The sequence below is a fragment of the Aphelocoma coerulescens genome, assembly GCF_041296385.1.
Source record: "Aphelocoma coerulescens isolate FSJ_1873_10779 chromosome Z unlocalized genomic scaffold, UR_Acoe_1.0 ChrZ, whole genome shotgun sequence".
NCBI lineage: Eukaryota > Metazoa > Chordata > Aves > Passeriformes > Corvidae > Aphelocoma > Aphelocoma coerulescens.
In genome coordinates, this window is record NW_027184085.1 from 70,109,991 (window position 1) to 70,129,599 (window position 19,609).

The following is a 19,609-nucleotide window of genomic DNA, read 5'->3' on the forward strand; positions in this document are numbered from 1 at the left end:
CGCATCTTTCATTCTTGCTTTGACTCCCTTTCAGTTTCGGGCAGGATGACTTCCTACCTGAGGAGGGAGGCAGGTGGAAGAAGGAATCTTTGCATCTCCTGGTCTGGTGGAAGGTGTCCCTGCCCGTGGCGTGGGGGTTGGGATATGGAAGGCTCTGAGGTCCCTTCCGACCCAAACCATGCCATAATCCTGTGATTGTGCGTGAGTTGTCCCTGTGTGGATGTTCAGGAAGGATTTTAAGCCTAGGCAGCACTCAGCAGAGCGCAAGGCTTGGACAGTACCTACAAGACAGAAGTTTGTGGAGGGCAAAATTCCTCCGCGGAGGGTAAAACACCTTAGTGAAAGGCATCCGCTCCCTCATAGAGGAGAACAGGCACTCACCTAAAACCAAACTAGACGAGGACACGCGATTTGCAGCGGGAAAGGAGCCCCGGCCACCTGCGCATACCTGCGCCCGCGGTCCGCGCAAACCGGAGCGCTGCGGGAGCATCCCCGGGATAAGCCGGGGGCCGCGGGGTCCCAGCCCCGTGCTGGGGCTCCCTCCCGCACCCTCCGCACCGCGGGGTCCCAGCCCCGTGCTGGGGCTCCCTCCCGCACCCTCCGCACCGCGGGGTCCCAGCCCCGTGCTGGGGCTCCCTCCCGCACCCTCCGCACCGCGGGGTCCCAGCCCCGTGCTGGGGCTCCCTCCCGCACCCTCCGCACCGCGGGGGCGCGGCCGCGGGCGGGGCGGGGCCGGGGTGTGTCCAGCGGCACCGCCCCCGGGATCCGCGCGGGGCGGGCAGGGCAGCGGCAGCAGAAGGAGGAGGAGGAGGAAGGGAGAGGGGAGAAAGAGGAGGAGGAGGCGGCGGGACACGGCACGGAGGCGGCGGCCGGGCCATGCTGGAGGCGCGGCGGCACCTGGCGGGCGCGCAGAGCGGGCGGGCGGCGGGACGGGCTCCGCGCCGCGCGTAGGGCGGTGGCAGCGGAGCGGCGGGGGCTGCGCTCGGCCGGGGGACGCTCCACGCCGCGCAGCGCCAGGAGGGACCTGCGCATCCTCGCCGCGCCTCGCATCGCCTCACCGGGCGGAGGCACCGCCAGCGCCCGCCGGTCGCATCCCTCGACTGAGGCGGAGGAGAGCAGCAGGAGCAGGAGGAGGAGGAGGAGGAGGAGGATGAGCCGCGCGGTGCTGGCCTGGCTGGCGCTCTGCGGGAGCCTGGCGGCGCCGCGCCCCGCCCGAGGTGAGGGGACGGAGGACGGCGGGGATGGACGGGAGATGGGGGTCGGGGTCGCGGTCGCGCCGGAGCTCCCGTAAAGTCGGAGTGCAAGTGCGCGGGGGACCGGGGAGGTGGCTCTTAGCAGGGTGCCGCTCTCTGGGCTCTCCTTTTCTCTTTATAGGTAAGGAAAAAAAAAAAAAATTAAAATACTTACCTCTACATTTGAAATAGAAGCCGGCGGAAGATCCATCCTCAGACACCTTCTGTTTTGAAACTATGAAATTAGAGGGGAAAGAAATGCCGTGAGAGCTTAAATGTAATCCAGATGAGCGGCTGGGAAGATTTAATATCCGCAGAGCTGTCCCCACCGCTTTTCCCTTCCTCCCCCCACCCTTCCCCAGCCGCCGGTCTTCATTGCAATTTGGAGCCTGTTAGCTCCGAGCCGGAAACCCAGCAAACCGCGGAACAGTTTGCAAACACGTTCGGGAGCTTGAGCATCTCGACAGCAGCGAGCAGCTCTTGCCAGGCGACCCTTTCGCTGCCTTTCTCTGCCTCCCCCTATTTAGGTCTTCTCCATCTAAAACACCCGCGGCGCCTTCTCGGTGTCTCACCCCCTTCCAAACAAAAACAAAACAAAACAAAAAAAAAACCCCACCAAAACCAAAAACCTTCCCGACAAGGAAAAAGCCAACCCTACCCCAGAGAGACAACTTTCGATCTCTTGGGAGTTCTCTTTATTATTTATATTAATCAGTTCGTGCAGGCTATGGGAGGTTTACCCTCCTCGCGTTAAAAAGTTGTAGGAGCTCACCGTGCGAGGAGCTGATGGTGGGGCTGTGGGCCCGGTCCCCCCTCCGCAGAAGGCTCGGGGGGCTGCCCGGGGCGGTGGGCGATCCCTCGCTGCCCGTCCCGTCGCGTCCTGCCCATCCCGGCTCTCCCACCCGGCCACCCTCCGCGCCGCCGGGGAAGGCGCTGGGCTCGTCTCCGGGACCACCGTGGGTCCCCTCTTCTTGCCCGCAGCCCCCCGTGGACTCTCCTCGTCCTCTGCGAGCTCTGAGAGTCCTCCTGTGCCGCGGATTTTCTGTTTCTCTGTGTGATCCCACCCGGCGTGGAGACCCCTCTATCCTCCTGCTTGGTAGAACAACTGTTGTCCTAATGAATACCAGAATATTCCCACTGACTTTTAGACCTGTTCCCCTCATTATTAACTTTTTCTTTCTTTCTTTCTTTCTTTTTTTTTTCTTTTTTTTTAGGTTTCAAAATGAAACCAGTGTATCAGTAAAAAGTGAATATTTTATTAGTCCTTAAATTATTCAGCACGGTGGCTTCTCAAAATCCGGTAACATTCACACAGTTGCAGTGAGCATGTGATAGCTTATGCAATATGTCCTTGTACCTGCAGTTTATTCCCCAAAGTCTCTTTATTAAGCAAAAGATAGCTGTATCTGCCACAAAGTCTGGACTTGTCATAAGTGCTTTGCACTGGGCTTCTTTGGAACTTCTGATAGCTCACATCTGTGACGTTTTCTCATTAAAGTCTATGGTTTCGCCCTGTTTTCAGGTAACTTCAGAACAGAGAGAACTTAATAGGTTTTCTAGCAGAAGTGAAATAGGAAGGAAAAAAATCCATTTGCTCTGTGATTGCTTAAGCTGTGATTGTCCTTGGCTCTCGAAAAGAAACAGAAGAAAATTATACTGAGTCTTTTTTTTTGTGCTGAAACAGAGCAAAATGCTGCTTTGACAAGTCTGATATACTGGGTTAATTTTGGTGGCTGTCATAACATTTACTCTTAATAGATCCTCTCAAAGTTGCAATGACTCTAAGCACTGTAAGTAACCAAAACTCTTCCAAAAGCAGGTTTTGAACAGTGCAGAACTTGCTTCATCACCACTCACTATGAGTCCATTCCCGTAATGGTGTAGAATGAAAACCAGTGGAAGGGTCATCTGTTCAGTGGTCAGTTCCCACCTGCCTTTGGGGTAAATTCCAAGTGCAGATCAAAGTCAAGTCATATACTTCATTACTGACCTGCATTTCAAGCCTACTGCTAAAGAAAAAGACCAACTGTTTTTCTTGTTGGAGCTCTGCAAAGTAATAATGGAGGTCGAAATCCTGTTTATCCATGATGTCTTAAAAGCACCTCTTGCTTTTTGTGTTTGGAACAAATACATAGTATGCCAGCAAATTTGAGGTGGGATTTTTTGTCTCTTTTGTTGTTGTTGTCGGTTTTAAGGGAGAGAAAAGGGTGAGAAGGATTGAAAGATAGTAATGGATTAAAAAGTCATCTCAGTGGGAGACTGTAATTTTCTTCTTCCTGGCCAGTCTGATAAATTTGCAATCTCATGCACTGTAACAGGAGCCTGATCTTCAGTGATGTGTTTATATGCAAGTACATGATGAAGCCACCCTTCAAGGGTGCAGTGACTTCTACCCCTTAGTTTGCAAGGAAGATGCAGGTGCATTTTTAATCAGCAATGTCCTTTTATACATATTTAAAAACAGCTATAAGCTTTTACATTTGCTGCTGTTTCTGTTCCTTGGTCGAATTTGAATGCCAGGCACTCTGGTGCTTTACTGTGCATGGACAGGCAGTAACTACCAGAGTGACTACAGAGACTACAAGAGATTATTTCAGGAGGAAGAAATCTACTGCATCCCACCTGCAATAAAACAGGTTCATGAGTACCACTGTATATGTTTTTAGGGGTAAATAAGTCAACAGCTTTAAAAACAGTCAGTGAAGACAGGGATCAAATGAAAAGACAGCACAATTTAAAAGTGGTGGCTGTTTTGATTCCCAGATATGCCTCTGGCCATGGGGTAAGCTGATCAACAACAGTAATGGGACTGCAGGTGCACAGCAGATCAGTGTATCCCACATCTTCATGATAAACATTTCTGCAACAGGACCTTCTGACAAATTGCCATTTGAGTTGTCTTTATAGTGCACCTGATCCCTGGGTTGTATCATGCTTCTCCACTTAGCTGTCTGCTGTGTTTTTATGTGTGATTTGCCTAAAAATGGTATTGACATTGCTGAAAACAGGCAAGTCTAGTTCTCTATTTTATGACTGTGTCCTGTCAGCCCAAGAGAAAAGCTTTGGAACTTTGAAGGAAGTGTTTCAAAGATGTTGCTTTTTCTCCATTACAGTGGGAACCTTCACTCTCTCTGAGGCTTAGAAGTTTCTATAAAGCCTCTTTCTGCAGCTGGAATCAGCTGCAAGGAGCAAAAGTGCTGAGAAACAAGAGAGGTAAACTGTAGCTTTGTTCTCCTGTATCTATACTGAAAGGCTGAAAAGATCACAGAGGCTTTTAAAGACCAAGATTCTTCTGTTTTACCGAATGCCTTTGCATCTTTGGACAGCATCTGCTTCTGTACAAACTGCTGACAGTGTGACCCTGCATAATGATTTTCACTGTTCTTTTAACAAATTACATTTGTATTCAAATTGATTTTCCATGACGGCTCGTATAGCCTCCAGAAAGCATATAGTGGATATACTGTTGTATTCTGTACATGTCTGGTCAGCCTAGGACAAAATTTGATGTCAAGCCATGCATTGTTATAACTGGAATTAATTGTTCTGGTAGTATTAGTTGGGTTTTTTGAGTCCAGCTTCCTATTACACTGCCCTTTATGTCCTTATCCTTTATGTCTCTTTTCAAAGGATAGGCTTCATACAAGGTTGCATGTCAATGGCAGCACAGGGGAAAGGGTCACTGTCTTATCTTCCCTCCTCCACATTTTTTCAATTACCATCCAGCTGAAAATCAAGGAAATGATCCACTCTGGGAGTTATTTCAAAAGACAGCAACTTTTTATCAAGATTTTTATGCCTCAAATTAACTGTTTATGCAGCACATGTCCCTAAAACAGCAGTAACAAACTCACGTCCTGATACCCCTTCAGCAAAGGGAAGACATCTGGGGAAGCTGTGTTTAAGAAACTGCAAGAGTCAGAGATGAATCAATTTATTGTGAGTCACACAGGAGTTGGCGTGTTGCTGTTTTCATCTTCTTAGTCTCTCAAACTTAGGTAAGCCACAGAGACAGGATTTCTGAAATCCTGAAGGATGGTCAGTGCTGTATTACAAGTGAGATTAGATGTGAAGAAAAAATTGTTCCCTGGCAGGGTGGGCAGGCCCTGGCACAGGGTGCCCAGAGAAGCTGTGGCTGCCCCTGGATCCCTGGAAATCCCTGGGAGTGTCCAAGGCCAGGCTGGACAGGGCTTGGAGCACTTTCGGATGGTGGACAGTATCCCTGCCCATGGCAGGGGGTGGCACTGTGTGATTTTTGAGGTCCCTCCCAACCCAGACCAATTATGTGAGTCTGTGATACTGCACTTTGTTGTAGCATACTTGAAGCCCAGCTTGAATTTGAATAACTCTAGGTTGAACAACAAACAGGTATTAATTTAAGATTCAAACCAGGTTCACAGTGAAAATTCAGTGAAATCTTAGTCAGGTGATGTGTTAGAAAATAAAAGATGAGTCAAAAGATTCAAGTACAAAGAAGGGTTGTAAGGACCTTAACATCTGCAAAATTAAAACTTCTGGAAAATGCTGCTTTACATTGGAGGACCAACAAACATTTGCACTTAAAGGGGAGAACCTATGGGAAAGGCAACACCATCCTAAACTTGGTATGTTGTGTCACACGTGTTATATGAGGAATAATGGGTCTAAGTTTCCCTTTTCATAGGAAACTTTAGTACTAGGAAATATTTTAGGGAGAACAACTCACTGTGTGTAGTGACAGCAGGGTATGGCTGATTTTCTAACAATCTGTGTAGGGGGTAGAACAGCTTTTTGGCCATTGATATTGTGGGAACAGAGCAAGGATCTGTCCAAAACCGGTACCTGCAGCTGTGGGTCTGTGTGCTCTGAAGGCAGGGATTGACTAAGCAGCTGCGTCCCAGGAATCTGGAGGCATAGAACCTGCGCCATCTCTTTGTGCTTTGGGGTTTTATCAAGTCTCAGTCTTGCTGGTGAGGGAATATACTTAACATACTTGTGGGGTTTTTTATTCATTTGTTTGTGTGGGTTTTTTTCTCTCTAATCAGCAAGCTGTGTTACCTTTCATCACAGCGGGGGTGTTCTTCTATTTTAAGTTTCGAAAGCTGAGAAATGAAGCAGACCATGATTACCTAATAAAGTCTCTAGCTAATCCAGCTAATAACTATATGTGGTGTGTGTGTGAATGCGTTATCATATGAAAGACACATAAAAACATCTTAATTTTACATAATATATAACAGCTATATGCAAACATACTGTGCTTCAGGTATAATTTGGGTATATCTACACTCCAGAGACCGTACGGAGGAATTGCAGCCACTTATGTGCCTCACATCTGGTCTGATACTTAGAAGTTTGGGAAATGTTAGATAAGACCTATTCATCCTACAAATTCATGATGCACAGCTCTGTATTTCAAGTAAGAATTTGTTATACGCAACAAAATCACCATCTAGGATTTTTTTTGTTGGGTTATCGATAGTATTCCTCGCTCCACATACCTAAAACTTTTTAAAAGGGGGTCATTTGTAGGCAAAAGGGGGTTTTATGCTTGTATATAAAAGATTTATGTACATAAGACTTACAAATTATGATTTATGTATATATACCTTTGGTGAAGTTGTTTGAAAATGGAGAAAAAAGTACTCATACGCAACCACAGAAATTGCTGAGTTGGAAGGGACCCACAATGTCCATTGAGTTCAGCTCCTGGCCCTGCACAGACCCCCCAGCAATCCCAGCCTGGGCATCCCTGGCAGCGCTGTCCCAACGCTCCTGGAGCTCTGGCAGCCTCGGGGCCGTGCCCATTCCCTGGGGAGCCTGGGCAGTGCCCGGCACCCTCTGGGGGAAGGAACCTTCCCTAATATATGACCTAAACCTCCCGTGGCACAGCTCAAGTTGTTCCCTGGTTCCTGTCCCTGTCACAGGGAGCAGAGATCGGAGCTGCCCTTCCTCTTCCCCCCATGAGGAAGCTGTAGCTGTGATGAGTCTCCCCTCAGTCTCCACACACCAAGTGCCCTCAGCTGCTCCTCACGCAGCCCCTCCACACCATTCAGCATCCTCATTGCCCTCCTTTGGACCCTCTCTAACAGTTTAATGTCTTTTTTACACTGTGGTGCCCAGAGCTGCACACAATGTTCCAGGCGAGGCCTCCCCAGCCCAGAGCACAGCAGGACAATCCCTCCCTGGCCCGGCCGGCCATGCTGGGCCTGGTGCCCCCAGGACAGGGCACAGCCGCTGACCAGGACCACCAGGTTCCTTTCCCTGGCACTGCTTTGCAGCCTCCCATTCCCCAGTCTGTCTGTACATCCAGGGATACCCCACCCCAGGGGCAGAATCCAGCACCTTCTGCAGCTGAACCTCACACGGTTGGTGCTGGCCCAGGCCTCTCATTTGTCACGGACTCCCTGCCCTCCAGGGAGTCGACAGCTCCCCCCAGTTTTGTATTTTCTGTGAACTTGCTCTGGTTTCCTTCCAGTCCTGCATCCAAGTCATTCGTGGGGATGTTAAGAAGCCCAGGACCGAGGATGGAGTCCTGCAGAACATCAGTAGTGACAGGTCACCAGTCTGATGTCACCCCAGCCACCGTAACCCTTTGTGGCTGGCCCATGAGCCAGCTGCTCACCCATCTCATGGTGTGTTTACCCAGCTGCAGGATGGACAGTTTGCCCAGAGCAATCCTGGGAGAGACAGTGTCCAAAGCTTTCCTGAAATCCAGAAAGGTCCATCAGCTGGCTTCCCTTGATCCACTGGGTGAGTCACCTTGTCATGAAAGACATCGGGTTTGACAAGCAGGACTTTCCCCTCATGAAGCCATGCTGGTGACTGCCTTGTCCTCCAGGCATTTTTCGATACCTCCCAGAATAATCTTCTCCATTAGCTTTACCAGGCCCTGAAGTGAGACCGACAGGCCTGTAGTTTCCAGAGTCCATTATTCCCTTCTTGAAAACTGAGACGATGTTCTCCAGCTTCCAGTCAGCTGGGACCTTTCCAGATTCCCAAGACTGCTCAAAAATCATTGAGAGGGGTTTTGTGGTGACATCAGCAGCTGTTTGAGGACTCTTGGATGAATCCCATTAGGCCCCATAGATTTGTAGGGATCCAGCTGGAGCAGCAGATCCCACACAGTTTCAGGGTTGACTGGGGGCTGATCATTGTCACAGTCATGGTCCTCCAGCTCAGGGCACTTGGTCCATCCATGTCAAAGGAGGAGGCAAAGGATGCATTAAACACCTGAGCCTTGTCCCTGTCCTGTCTGTGAAGTGACCATCCTCATCCTGGAATGGGCCAATGGTATTTTTGCAGTGGCTATTGCCATTATTTCATTCAGAAAATATCTTTTCCTTGTGCCCCACAGTTCTGGCAGCCCCAGCTCCAGCTGAGTTTTGGCCACATGCATTTTCTCCCTACAGTGGCAGTAAGATCTCAATGTTCTTCCCACAGAGCCACCTGGCCCTGCTCACACTGGGCACACACCTTCCTTTTTTGCCTTATTTCCAAGAGAATATTCCTGCTTAGCCAAGCCATCCTTCTGCCTCGCCTCATTTAAGTGGAGGATCCTGGATTATCTCGGCTCTCCCAACTGCGGCAGCAGAACGACAAGTATTTGGTTTTAGGAGTTAGGATTTCAGGCTCAGTATTTAAAGCAGCAAGCTGAAGTGAGCAGATGACAGCAGGGAGAAGCAGCAGATGGATAAGGAGGCTCAAGAAGATCAGCGCTCCTTGAGCAGAGCCAGGGCAGGAGCTTGGCACATCCCAGCAGGAAACTGATGATGTGAGAGAAAAATGTGCCTCAGATTTGTGGGTTGTTTGTGACCCCAGAGGCTGCAGAGGACAGGGAGGGGAGCAAAGCCTCCCCGAGGGGAGGTGGGAGGTTGGATGTGGGACTTCTCTGCTGCCTCCTCTCCCAGGTGGTGTGTGGGAGAGTGGGGTCAGATACAGAGGCATAATCTGGCCAGGAAGCACCTTCTGCATCGAGTGGTGTCTCTTGATTAAAGCTGAGGGAGAAATTTTCTAACCCAGAAGGCTCTATCAGAATGTTGCAATTCTGAACTCACAGTAGTTCAACCAGTGAACAGATTCACTCTGGAGTGTAGCTTGCCCGCCTGGGACAGCACGAGCTCAGGTACCTGTGCAGTGCTTCCCACTATGGATTTGAACCCCAAAGTTTCAACTTTTAGAGGGCATTTTTTCAGCATTTTCCAAATAACCTTCTCTCCTTCTTCCTGCCCCTCACCCCTTGCGACTACTTTTTCCTTGACTGTTTTCAGTTCTAAGCAACACAAGGCACTTATCTGTGCAGAGTCAGATCATGGTCCTACTGCAGGATAAAGCTACCATTTAGACATAGAAAGCTTTTTATTCTTTGCCTTTGGGTACTCTCACAATAGAACTTTTTGACAGATCAAAAAAAAAAACCCAAATCAAACATGAAAGAGATGACTGCTTTGCTAATTTTTAACTGCAGTAATTTTATTTGCCGAGCTTCTGTGTAGGGAGGCTGACAAAATCTCTGCAAAAACTGATTTTTTTTCCCTGTCATTGTCAGGATGCTGTGTCAACCTGCATAATTATGGAGAGCTGTGACAGCAGAGCATAAATAACAGTAATTTCTGGCATCTGACTACCCATGGCTTAGGTTTCTTCAACAGTGAAGCTACAACAGATCACACAAGAGGCACTTATGGATAAGACTTGCATGCTCTAAGCAGAGGCATGAAAAATAGGAAAAAAATAAAATAAATTAGATTTATTTTATGTTTAGCATTTACTTATACCTTTCAGTCCTTCTCTGCCTCATGCTTCTATCACTGCCAGGTGTCATTGCACAAAACCAGCCCCTGAAATCTGGGTTTCCTCCCTGATTACTCTAGTACAGTTCTTTTGACCATCCTGCTTTAGTTTGTTTTTGTTTTTGTTTTTGTTTTTACTCCTTTTGCAGCTCAGGCTTTTGAAATAGGGATGGAGAAACTATTATATGCAATGTAACTTGTCAGATTCCTTGCTTGTGTGAGGAATTGCAGGGGATTTCTTTGCAAGGTCTTTTCTAGGTTAAAAACTAAGGCCCACTAGCTGATTGCTTTCAGATACTATTCCAGAACTATTTTAAAACCATGCAATGCTGTTTATTTGAACAATTTTAAGGGAAGATTAGCTTGATACTGTGAATAGTGTACAGTGTGGATGGGGAAATGATGTTCTGTTGTCATGGGAAGTAGCTGAAATGACCTAGCAGCTCCCTTCTCTGCTGCATGCTATATATGTGCCTTTAATGATGCTTCTGTGTAATTTCTTTAACGTCTTTTTTTATGGTTTACCTTCAGACCTTGTACAGAATGATGCATTCCTTACAGGTGGCCCTTCAGGGTAAAGATCAACCTCTTTGATAATGACTTTCATTTTCCTGGGTGTGATCAAGCCCATCCTATTCAGTCATCTTGGCTTTCTTCACCAGGCTTCTCTTCAACCTGATATCCTTATTCAGGGAGATGAATCCTTTCAGAAATTTCTCTTAGAAATGCTTCATTTTTGTACCGTGGCACAGTTACATGGATGCTCTGATTCCTTCCTAGGGTGGTTTTACTTAACCTTAAACTCTTCTCCAAACGTGGGTCCTGTGGTTCAGCCTGTCACTAAAGTCATAACAACAACAAAAAAAATGTAACTGAAGAAATGTCAGGCATGTCTGGGAGTGTAGTGTTAGATGTATCCTTTCTTTTGTGAAATCCATCGGGGAAGAAAAAAAATCAAAGCAACATTCTGAACAAGAGCTTGGAAATCAGCTGGAATAAAGTGTGATTGACTACATATATTGACTTAATGTTAATACCACATCTACATTGGTTTCTCACAGTAAGTGCAGTGATTGCTCTAGTATGCCTCAATATCTTTTGGTAGAGATGAATAATTATATAACAATGTGCATTTTAAACCAGAGAATTATAGAGCAATAGAAGGGTTTAGTTGGGGAGGGACCTTAAATCCCATCCAGTTCCACCCCTGCCATGGGCAGGGACACTTCCCACTGTCCCAGGCTGCTCCCAGCCCCAATGTCCAGCCTGGCCTTGGGCACTGCCAGGGATCCAGGGGCAGCCACAGCTGCTCTGGGCACCCTGTGCCAGGGCCTGCCCACCCTGCCAGGGAACAATTTCCTCTGAATATTTAATCTAAACCTTCTCTCTGTCAGCTGGAAGCCAAAATGCTGCGTGTGAGTAAAAGTGGAGTGGTAAAGATGGAGCTCTGACCTGTGGGTCAGAGCAGTTTGGTCAGGAAGGGGTGAAACAAGTGTCTGGTCTGTAGGAAACTTCCTGAGTCTCCAAAATTTTTACTGCAAGACAAAGCTGAGATGAGCAGCTCTGTGAGATTTGATAGTGTGACCAAAGCCCATCTAATTTCTCTGCCACTAGCTTTTCCCTAATTTCTTTGCCACTGGCTTTTGCCTAATGCCAGCACTGGTGATAGCCTCACATAGAGCAGTAAAATTCTCTGGTAGTTTATATTCTTGGGATGGCTTAGGGCAGGAGCAGGCCAGTCCTAATGATGGTGCAAGGAAGGGAGATGGGGACAAGGAGGGAGGAGCAAGTGGCATGGGCAGGGTTGTTGAGCACTCCCTGTGTCCTCAGCTGATAATTCAGATAATTTTCTCAGTGACAGTTTTGCACATTTTTTTGCCAAGAAATAAGTTTCTGCACCGACCCTAAGGCACAAGGTGCCAGATTTCCCCCTGCCTCGTGTATAGCTGTGTATTCCTCACTGTGGAAATGTGCTGGAGTCAGATCCATGAGTATCCCTGGTATTCCTCGCTGCTTTGCCTTGGCATGGATGAAGGCAGAGGAGCAAATTCCACGTTACCCTGGACATCTCCTGGTCCTAAGTGGCCATCTCATCATCCTGGGGCAGATCCAGTGTTGATTAACTAGACAAGCCCCACTAGGTTGTTTTGTTGAGGACAGGTTACAGTGTTTTTCTTCCCTAATTATTTTGTTGCAAATATTTATCTTGTGGATAAAGATCCCTCCTGGGCCACACGGAGCAGGCGAGGCTCGGAAGCTCCCCATGCGCTCTCAGTGGAAACAGGAGGAGCTGCCTGCCTTAGAAATCCTGCTCTGGCTTAATTCCAAGCAAGAAATCTGTTTTACAACTACCAGGGAGTCGATGTGGTTCTGGCTCCTTCACTCAGACCAGCTGAAGGCTGAGCAGGAAGAAAGAAAGAAGACAAAATGGGTGAAATCATTGCCCGCTTCAGTTGCATCATGAGGAAAAAGAGAAAACTTCAAAATGTCTGAGACTGGTGACTAATTTTGACAAATTAGCTCACTGCTTGATTGTTTGGGTTTTTTGATAAACAAATTCTTGAGGTTTTGGGTTTTTTTTTTTTTTTTTAATTCCCTGTAGAGAGTAATAAACAATTAAAAATTGGTATATTGGTTTTGTTTCCAGTTGAATTCCAGTTAAAGCATTATACTTGTAGAAAAATCTGAACAATCTTAAATTCTATCTAAACATTTCCTTTTGAGGCAGAGGAAGGAAGGAAGATATTCCAAAACTCTACCCCAACTTCACTGGAATAAAAATCACTGATATGTAATTATAATTTTTTAATTTTTTTTTTTTTTTAAATCTAGAGGAGCACCATTTGCAGAGCTGAAGAATTGTAGCAAAAACCTGTACTTTTAGTGGTTTTTGAGTGGTTTTTGAGTTTCAGGATGCTACCCTTTCACTCTATTAATGTTCTAGTCTGTCAGATAATCATGAAGTCTTGTGCTAGCATCTTTCATAGCAATCTTTTGTCCCTTGTGTCACATCAAGCTTTTTTCCTGTCGTTGCCACCCATCTCTTATCCTTGACATGTCCGTACCTTCCATCCCTGAAGTCTGAAAACAAAGGTCAATACATCAAGTGGAAAAAGGCATCTACTTTTAAGAGAAATGATGAGTTCTGATGACTTATGCCTGACAAAAGCCATGTTATGGGTCTCCTGTAGTGTTGCAGGCACAGCAGCTGCCTGAATATCCGTCTCATTTTGTGTGTGTGTGTGAGAGGTGTTGGTATACTGGAAATATTTACCCTAAGACTTTCAAGGATCTCACAAGCAGGGAAATGCTGTTTCAGGAGAAGTCTCATTTAATGCCATTCAGTGTTATTCTCACTTTATTATGGTGCATGAAGGAGATTCTTCTTTCTTCTTCGTTTTCAAAATGAGGTGTAAGAAGCTTTTACAATTGAAATTGAAAATGCCTGGCCTGTTTGCAGCATGGTATATGTGTCTTGTAACTGCTGGGCTAATTTTTAAAAGCCTTTTATGTAGGATCTCAGAAGTAATTTTCTGTAGGAAAAGGAGCTGTGGGAAGAGCCTGTTTTTGCTCAGCCCCATTTTTCTGTTAAGATACAGAAGTAAGATTACTGAAGATTTTAGAGATATTACATATGTTCTTTGAAAAAGAACAACATAAAAGACACTAAATTGCTGCTCTAGGAGATTACAGGCTAGAGTGTATATCTGCTGAAATTTGCCTTATGGAAGGTGCTTCTTCAAAGTTGATGTAGTTTAAAAAAATAAAATACCAACTTCTTTTGCTTCCTACCTTCCCTGAGTCACCGCTGCTCTTTGGCTTCACCCAGGGTTTGTGCTTTGGGGAGCAACCTGAAGGGTGGGCAACATTCCACCGGTGATTGATGAATTCCTATTTCTTCTGCTTGGGTGAAGAGGGAGAGGATTTAGTCTTGATGGTCTTTAAGGCATAGCAGACCCTGTATTCTCCTGGTGGAAATGAGGACTTGGAAGAAACTTCATCTCTATGGAGTTTGTGGGGTGGTGCCAGTGTTTTCTTGGGGCAGCACATGTGTGTTCCCACATGGTCCTGTCAGACCCCATGGGGAGTCTGATAGAAAATGGCAGTGGCAGGAATTGTACAAGGATTATCTGGGGAGGAGGGGTCGTTGCTGTACTACCACGAAATTTTTTTTATTGGCTTTTGCCTTACAGATATGTTTATCTGTATGCACTAAGGCAGGACAGATCTTTGTACAGAATTTACATGCTGCAAGTGTTCACCAAAAAGTGAAGGAGTGGTGGTGATGTTTGTAGACAAAACAGGTTTCTGCATTCAGTACAGCTCTCTCAGGCTGTCAAAAAATTGTCTGGGAATGTTCCCCTGCATTAAAAATAACTATATTTATCCTTGGTATCTGTGTAGTGACCTAGTTTGTTTATCACTAACTACCTTGAATTTTTAGACTGCATGTACTGCTGTCTAGCAGAGTAAAAAAGGAATTTATTTATGTATTTACTTATTTATTCATGCATTTTTGTGGAAAGAGGTGTAATTCTGTTCTGTTTGGCCAGGTATTTTTGTTTCTTCAAGCCTGAGGTTTTCATGGAATCCTAATTTCTTCATTTGCACAAAGGCTTTACATGGAATTTTTCACTTTTCCTGGAACTCTTCAGTTAATTGAAAGCTTTCTAGTAGTTCTGATAATTAGCCATTTTAGAAGTTATAATGGCCAAGAACTGGAGCCAAGTGCAGATGCAGTACACTTAGGGCAGGAAATGCAGACAAAAAACTTCACTGTGTCAAACATGATGATACTTGAAAGTATTTTCAGGGTCTGGATTTATATTATACACTAACTCACTGCTTTTCCCTGGTCTATTATTTCACCCCTTTTTCTTTCCCTTTGGTTTATTTTTCTTTTAGTTTCCCAATTTGAACTCAGCTGAACTTCAGGATTTTTGATTTTTCCGTTGGTGGTTCAAAGACCAAGAGCCCTGATAGATGTTAATCCAAACTCAATGTTGAAAGTAGGTTGCTTTTCAGATTTAACTTTTTGAGGAATATGGATTTTTGTGGCTTCTCTTGATTTTAATAATGCAATGACACTTCTATTGAATACAGCCAGAATAACTTTACACTGAAGCTGCCTCTAGATTAACGTCTGCAGCTTTGCCAAAACTATTATCTATATTGCAAGCTGTCACTTTATGTCCAAACTAAATAATTAAATCTTCAGATCAGATGTGCGGTTTTTTATTATTATAGACATAGCTTAGGATTTTATGGTTTCAAAGAACCTTTGGGGAAAAAAGGACTGTATTACAGCCTACTGGAGAGTGGGCTAAAACCTCCCTGAAATTTTTGATTGTTAAATTAGATTCTTGGGTTCGGATTCCTGTTTTTCAGGCAAAAACGGAGATAAAAACTGCCAGCACTGCATTAAGTGCATCATGCCTTAACTATTGGGAGTCTCTTTATGATCTCATCCGGGGCCCTTAATCTGTGTTTCTTGCCAGTAATTATGTAAAACATTTATCATTTTTTTTAATACAGAGTGGCAAAGTCATCCTTTTGCAATGTGCCAGTTGAGTAGCACTATTTGTAGCCAAAATGAACACCTCTGTCTTTCAAGTGTAGGTTGTACTTTTGCCAACAGTTCCAGTCCTCTGTTGCAAGGGAGGAGGGAGATCTAAGGGAGCACCCCTAAGTGAGCTGTGGGGTGGAAATCTCCATGATGGGGGAAGCTGGAAACTCATAGTTTCTGATGTCACATCTCAGACCCCTTTGCCACCTCTGCTTTTGCACTTACAGGGGACTGAGAATGGAGGGGGGGGGAATTTAAATAACACAACCTCTCCCTGGGTCAGTGGGACAGGATGGACATGACGGACAGGATGAACATGACGGACAGGATTGACATGACGGACAGGATGGATTTCATCCAAGAGTGCTGGGAGCTGGCCAGTGCCTGTGCAGGGCGGGACATCTGTCACCTCTGGGAGGTCCAGGGATGACCCTCAAGACCAAACGAAGGTGAATGTCGCACCCATATTCCAAAAAGTCCCAAAGGTCAGCTGGAGGGGAAGCTCCCGGCTGGTCAGCCTTGCTCGGTCCCTGGGAAAGCCACGGAGCACCTTCCTGGTATGGGATGGAGAGGGTGCCTTGGAGCTGTCAGCACGGGTTAAATCACACCTGAGCCACCTGATGTGCTGGGGAGAGGTGACTGGAGGTGTCTGGGGGAGAGCAGGGGGTGTCCTGTGCCTGGGCTAGAGAGGGGCCTTGGCACTGCCACTGTTCCCACAGCCAGGAAAAATGGGTGTGAGGTGTTGTTGGGGACTGGATCTCCTGCCCTGCAAGCAGAGGGACCTGTGGGACCAGGGCTGTGTCATTGCAGGGGCAGATTGAGGAGCAGATTGAGTCCCTGCAGAAGGGTGAGACTGAGGAGACAGAGACAGCAGTGCCTGGCAGGAGAGTCAGAGTCACTTTCTCTGTACATGTGACCCTCAGTGGGGGTGAGGATGAAGTTTCCTGCCCCTCATAACCCCCATGTTGAGTATCTGTGTGAGATAAAGCATTGCTCAATTCCCTGCTGCAGAATAGTCTCTCCTTTCAATGGAAAGAATAGGACCATATTTTATGTAGATGCCAGCAAAATAAAAATTAAGATATACGGGGTGCATCTGGTGTTTTTTGGTTTTGTTTGCTCATTTACTTTGTAATTGTTGCTTATCATTAATAAAGTAGACCAAGCAACATTAAACAAGCTGTGATTTTCAATGTTGTGTTTTCTTCGTTTTGCAGTTTTCACTTTATAGTCTTGCAGTTGTGTGGGCTGGTAGTAAGAACCCCAAAACAAAGATTTACTTGCATTATTAACTTTCCTTTATTTTTGTTTATGAAATCCAAGTGGAAAAAAATAAATGGGTAGCAATATGTAGAGATTCTTCTTGGATGTTTTCCTCCTAGAGATGGTAACAGAAATGTCAAATTTCCAGATTGTGACAGAAAACCATGGCTTTTTCAAACACATTGGAATGAAGTTATGAGCCCGCATTTTAAAATGAATTCTGGATTTGGCACAAGAGATCTCAGATGAAAACCTCCTGCTGAGATGATGAGGTTTATAGATTTAAGATTCAGTGATCATGCAAAGAGTTTAACAACTCTGCTGATATGAGTGTTAAGGGAAGAAGTTAAAATGAACTGAATTGGTGATTCATTTTGGTTACACTCTGGGGGAAGAACAGACATTTTCTAATAATTAATTATCTAATTTAAAACCTCCCTATTTCTTGACTGAGGTAAAAAATGAGCTATTTTGTATAATAAAGCAGCTGATCTTTAAAACTAATGGAAAGTGGTTTTATATTTTTCATAAAAACTATAGGCGCTTCAGTTCACTGGCTCTGCCTCAGGAAATCAGTTTCAAGCAAATTAGCTAGTAAAATGAATGTACCCTGCTCTGGTTTATTAATGAAAGCAGTGTGTAAACACAGCTGATCAGTAAATGGCAACCTGCATAAGAGGAGAAATAAAAATATGCGCGAATTAAATGGTTTTGATTACTGACCATTGCTCATGAGCTGTGTTTGGTATGAAAGGTTTCTTTTGCTTGAAAAATGAAAACATGTCGGTCCAATAAGCCAGGCAGTTTTCATCGCCTTTGATTGCCTTTGTCAGAGATTGAGAGCACTCAGCAGAACTTAGAAGAAGGAAAATTCCCACCCTTGCAGTGCTGTGCTTGTGAAAGGTGCACCCTGAGATGTAAACATTTCATCCTTTATCACAAAAATCCTCAGCTGAGGGTTGTGTCCAGGATTAATGTTCAGACTTCTGACATGCTTGCACACCAGGATCCCAGAGGGAGAGAGTCCCAAATGTCTTGACCCATTTGCTGGGGGGCAAGATGTTCATTATAAATTCTCCTCAGGCTGAAAAAAAACACCTGTCCATGTGTCATGGGAAATATTATGGTTTATTATATAGTTGCCTTAACTCCAGCAATTAGCCACTATTAACTCTCAAAAGCTTTGGTTAACAAGCCCTTAAATTTTACAAGCTCCAGCAACAAACTTCAGGTACCAAGATCTCAACTTTTACAATTACGATTATAGCTGACAAGCTCCCAGTCCTCTTAATAAACTTTGGTATGGAGTAAGGGCTAGAATAAGGTAACTGTGACCAGATACCAGCAGAAGAGGAGAGACATAAAGATGGAAGAAAGAGAAGAAGAACAAATACCACCAGTCCTTAGATCCCACATTGGTCCTGCCATGTGGGTGATCCAGGTCTGGGCTCAACAAAGAGAATGAGAGAAAGAGAGAACTGATACGCTTCCTTTCATAAGGTTTCCTTCCTTTACCTGGTGCACACCTCAAATGTAAACCAGATTTTTATGTACTTGCATGTGCAACCCCTTTGAGTCCTGCAGGAAGTGAGGAGCTGGTGCAGGAGCAAGAACAAGAATGTGTTTTATATTTTAGCCATTGGCTTGAAGTACAGTTGTGCAAACATCCCATTGCTGCTCATATAACTTCTGATCTTGAGCATGAAACTGCCTTGCAAATATTAAGAATAGTAATTGGGGTAAGTAGTACGTTGGTCTCTCTTTTTATAAGAATGTGTATTGAATAGTTGAACCAGCAGCATGGCAAAAGCTTTCACGGCAGTTCTTTGAAGACCATGGTTAAGTAAATCTGTCTCATTCTGTTCTCACAGTTCTAGGGACATATTGGCTGACACCATGGATTGTATTAGCCAACCACACAAAAAAAAAAAATGAAAGAATGCCCAAACCTTGCAGCCTCAGGACAAGAGAGAAAGCTGCCTGAGCACCGATGGAGCCTGGTGAAATGAGACTGTGATGGTCAGAGTGGCTACAGCAATCCCCTGGCATAACCAAAGATCAGGGGTATGGTGTGACACAGAGCTTTAAGGATGGGTTCAGAGAAGATGAAAGGCAGCTTTGCTGAACCTCTTAAAACATCTTTCCAAAGCTAAAAGGTGACACGGGAGAGAATGAAACACAGCGTGCTTTGGTGACAAATTTTTGAAAACATGGAAGGTTCTGCTGGACTTTATGTTACTGAGTTATTGATGATGCATTAAGAGATGCTTCGAAGAGCTTTGAAAACACAGAGTGGTGACATATGCGGGATGTGATAGGAGATAGCATGGAAATGGAGCCACAAAAGGACTGTAATTATCATGATGAAGCAAGAGCCCTGTGCAGCACTTGGCAACAGCATTTGGAAAGCTGCTGCTCATTTCTGAAGGCCTGAGTGAGAGATGGCAAATTAGTAGGAACCCCAGCAGATGGGAACTTGAGGTGATTAGCTGTGCCAGTGGCTGGGAAAGGCGGTGTCCTGGGGCAATAACTAAGGAAAAAAAATGGGGAGAACATCATCCAGGTCCTAATTCTCACCCCTTGTAGAATCAAGTGGCAAGCAAAGTAATACTGGTTGCAATGTTATTTTTGTTCCATATAAGCTGTTATAGTTCAGGATTCTTCATGTAATGACAGGAAATCAAGGTCCTTGAAGACTTGGAGAGGTAGTTCACTTTATAATGTGCTTCTTGGGGACAGTGAAGATTAGGGCTCAACTCTTTGTTCTCCTTCATCCA

At 45.4% G+C, this 19,609-nt stretch overlaps 1 protein-coding gene across 2 annotated transcripts in view; it reads left to right on the forward strand.

Annotated features, from left to right (window-relative positions):
- The first annotated feature begins 1,012 nt into the window (after positions 1 to 1,012).
- The window catches only part of EDIL3 (EGF like repeats and discoidin domains 3), a 233,687-nt gene continuing 215,090 nt past the window's right edge, over positions 1,013 to 19,609 (forward strand). For both annotated transcript variants that reach the window (XM_069001946.1, XM_069001947.1), the window contains exon 1: positions 1,013 to 1,217. In XM_069001946.1, coding sequence (XP_068858047.1) covers positions 1,151 to 1,217 — 67 coding nt within the window. In that variant the 5' untranslated portion in view covers positions 1,013 to 1,150. The remainder of the gene's footprint in view (positions 1,218 to 19,609) is intronic.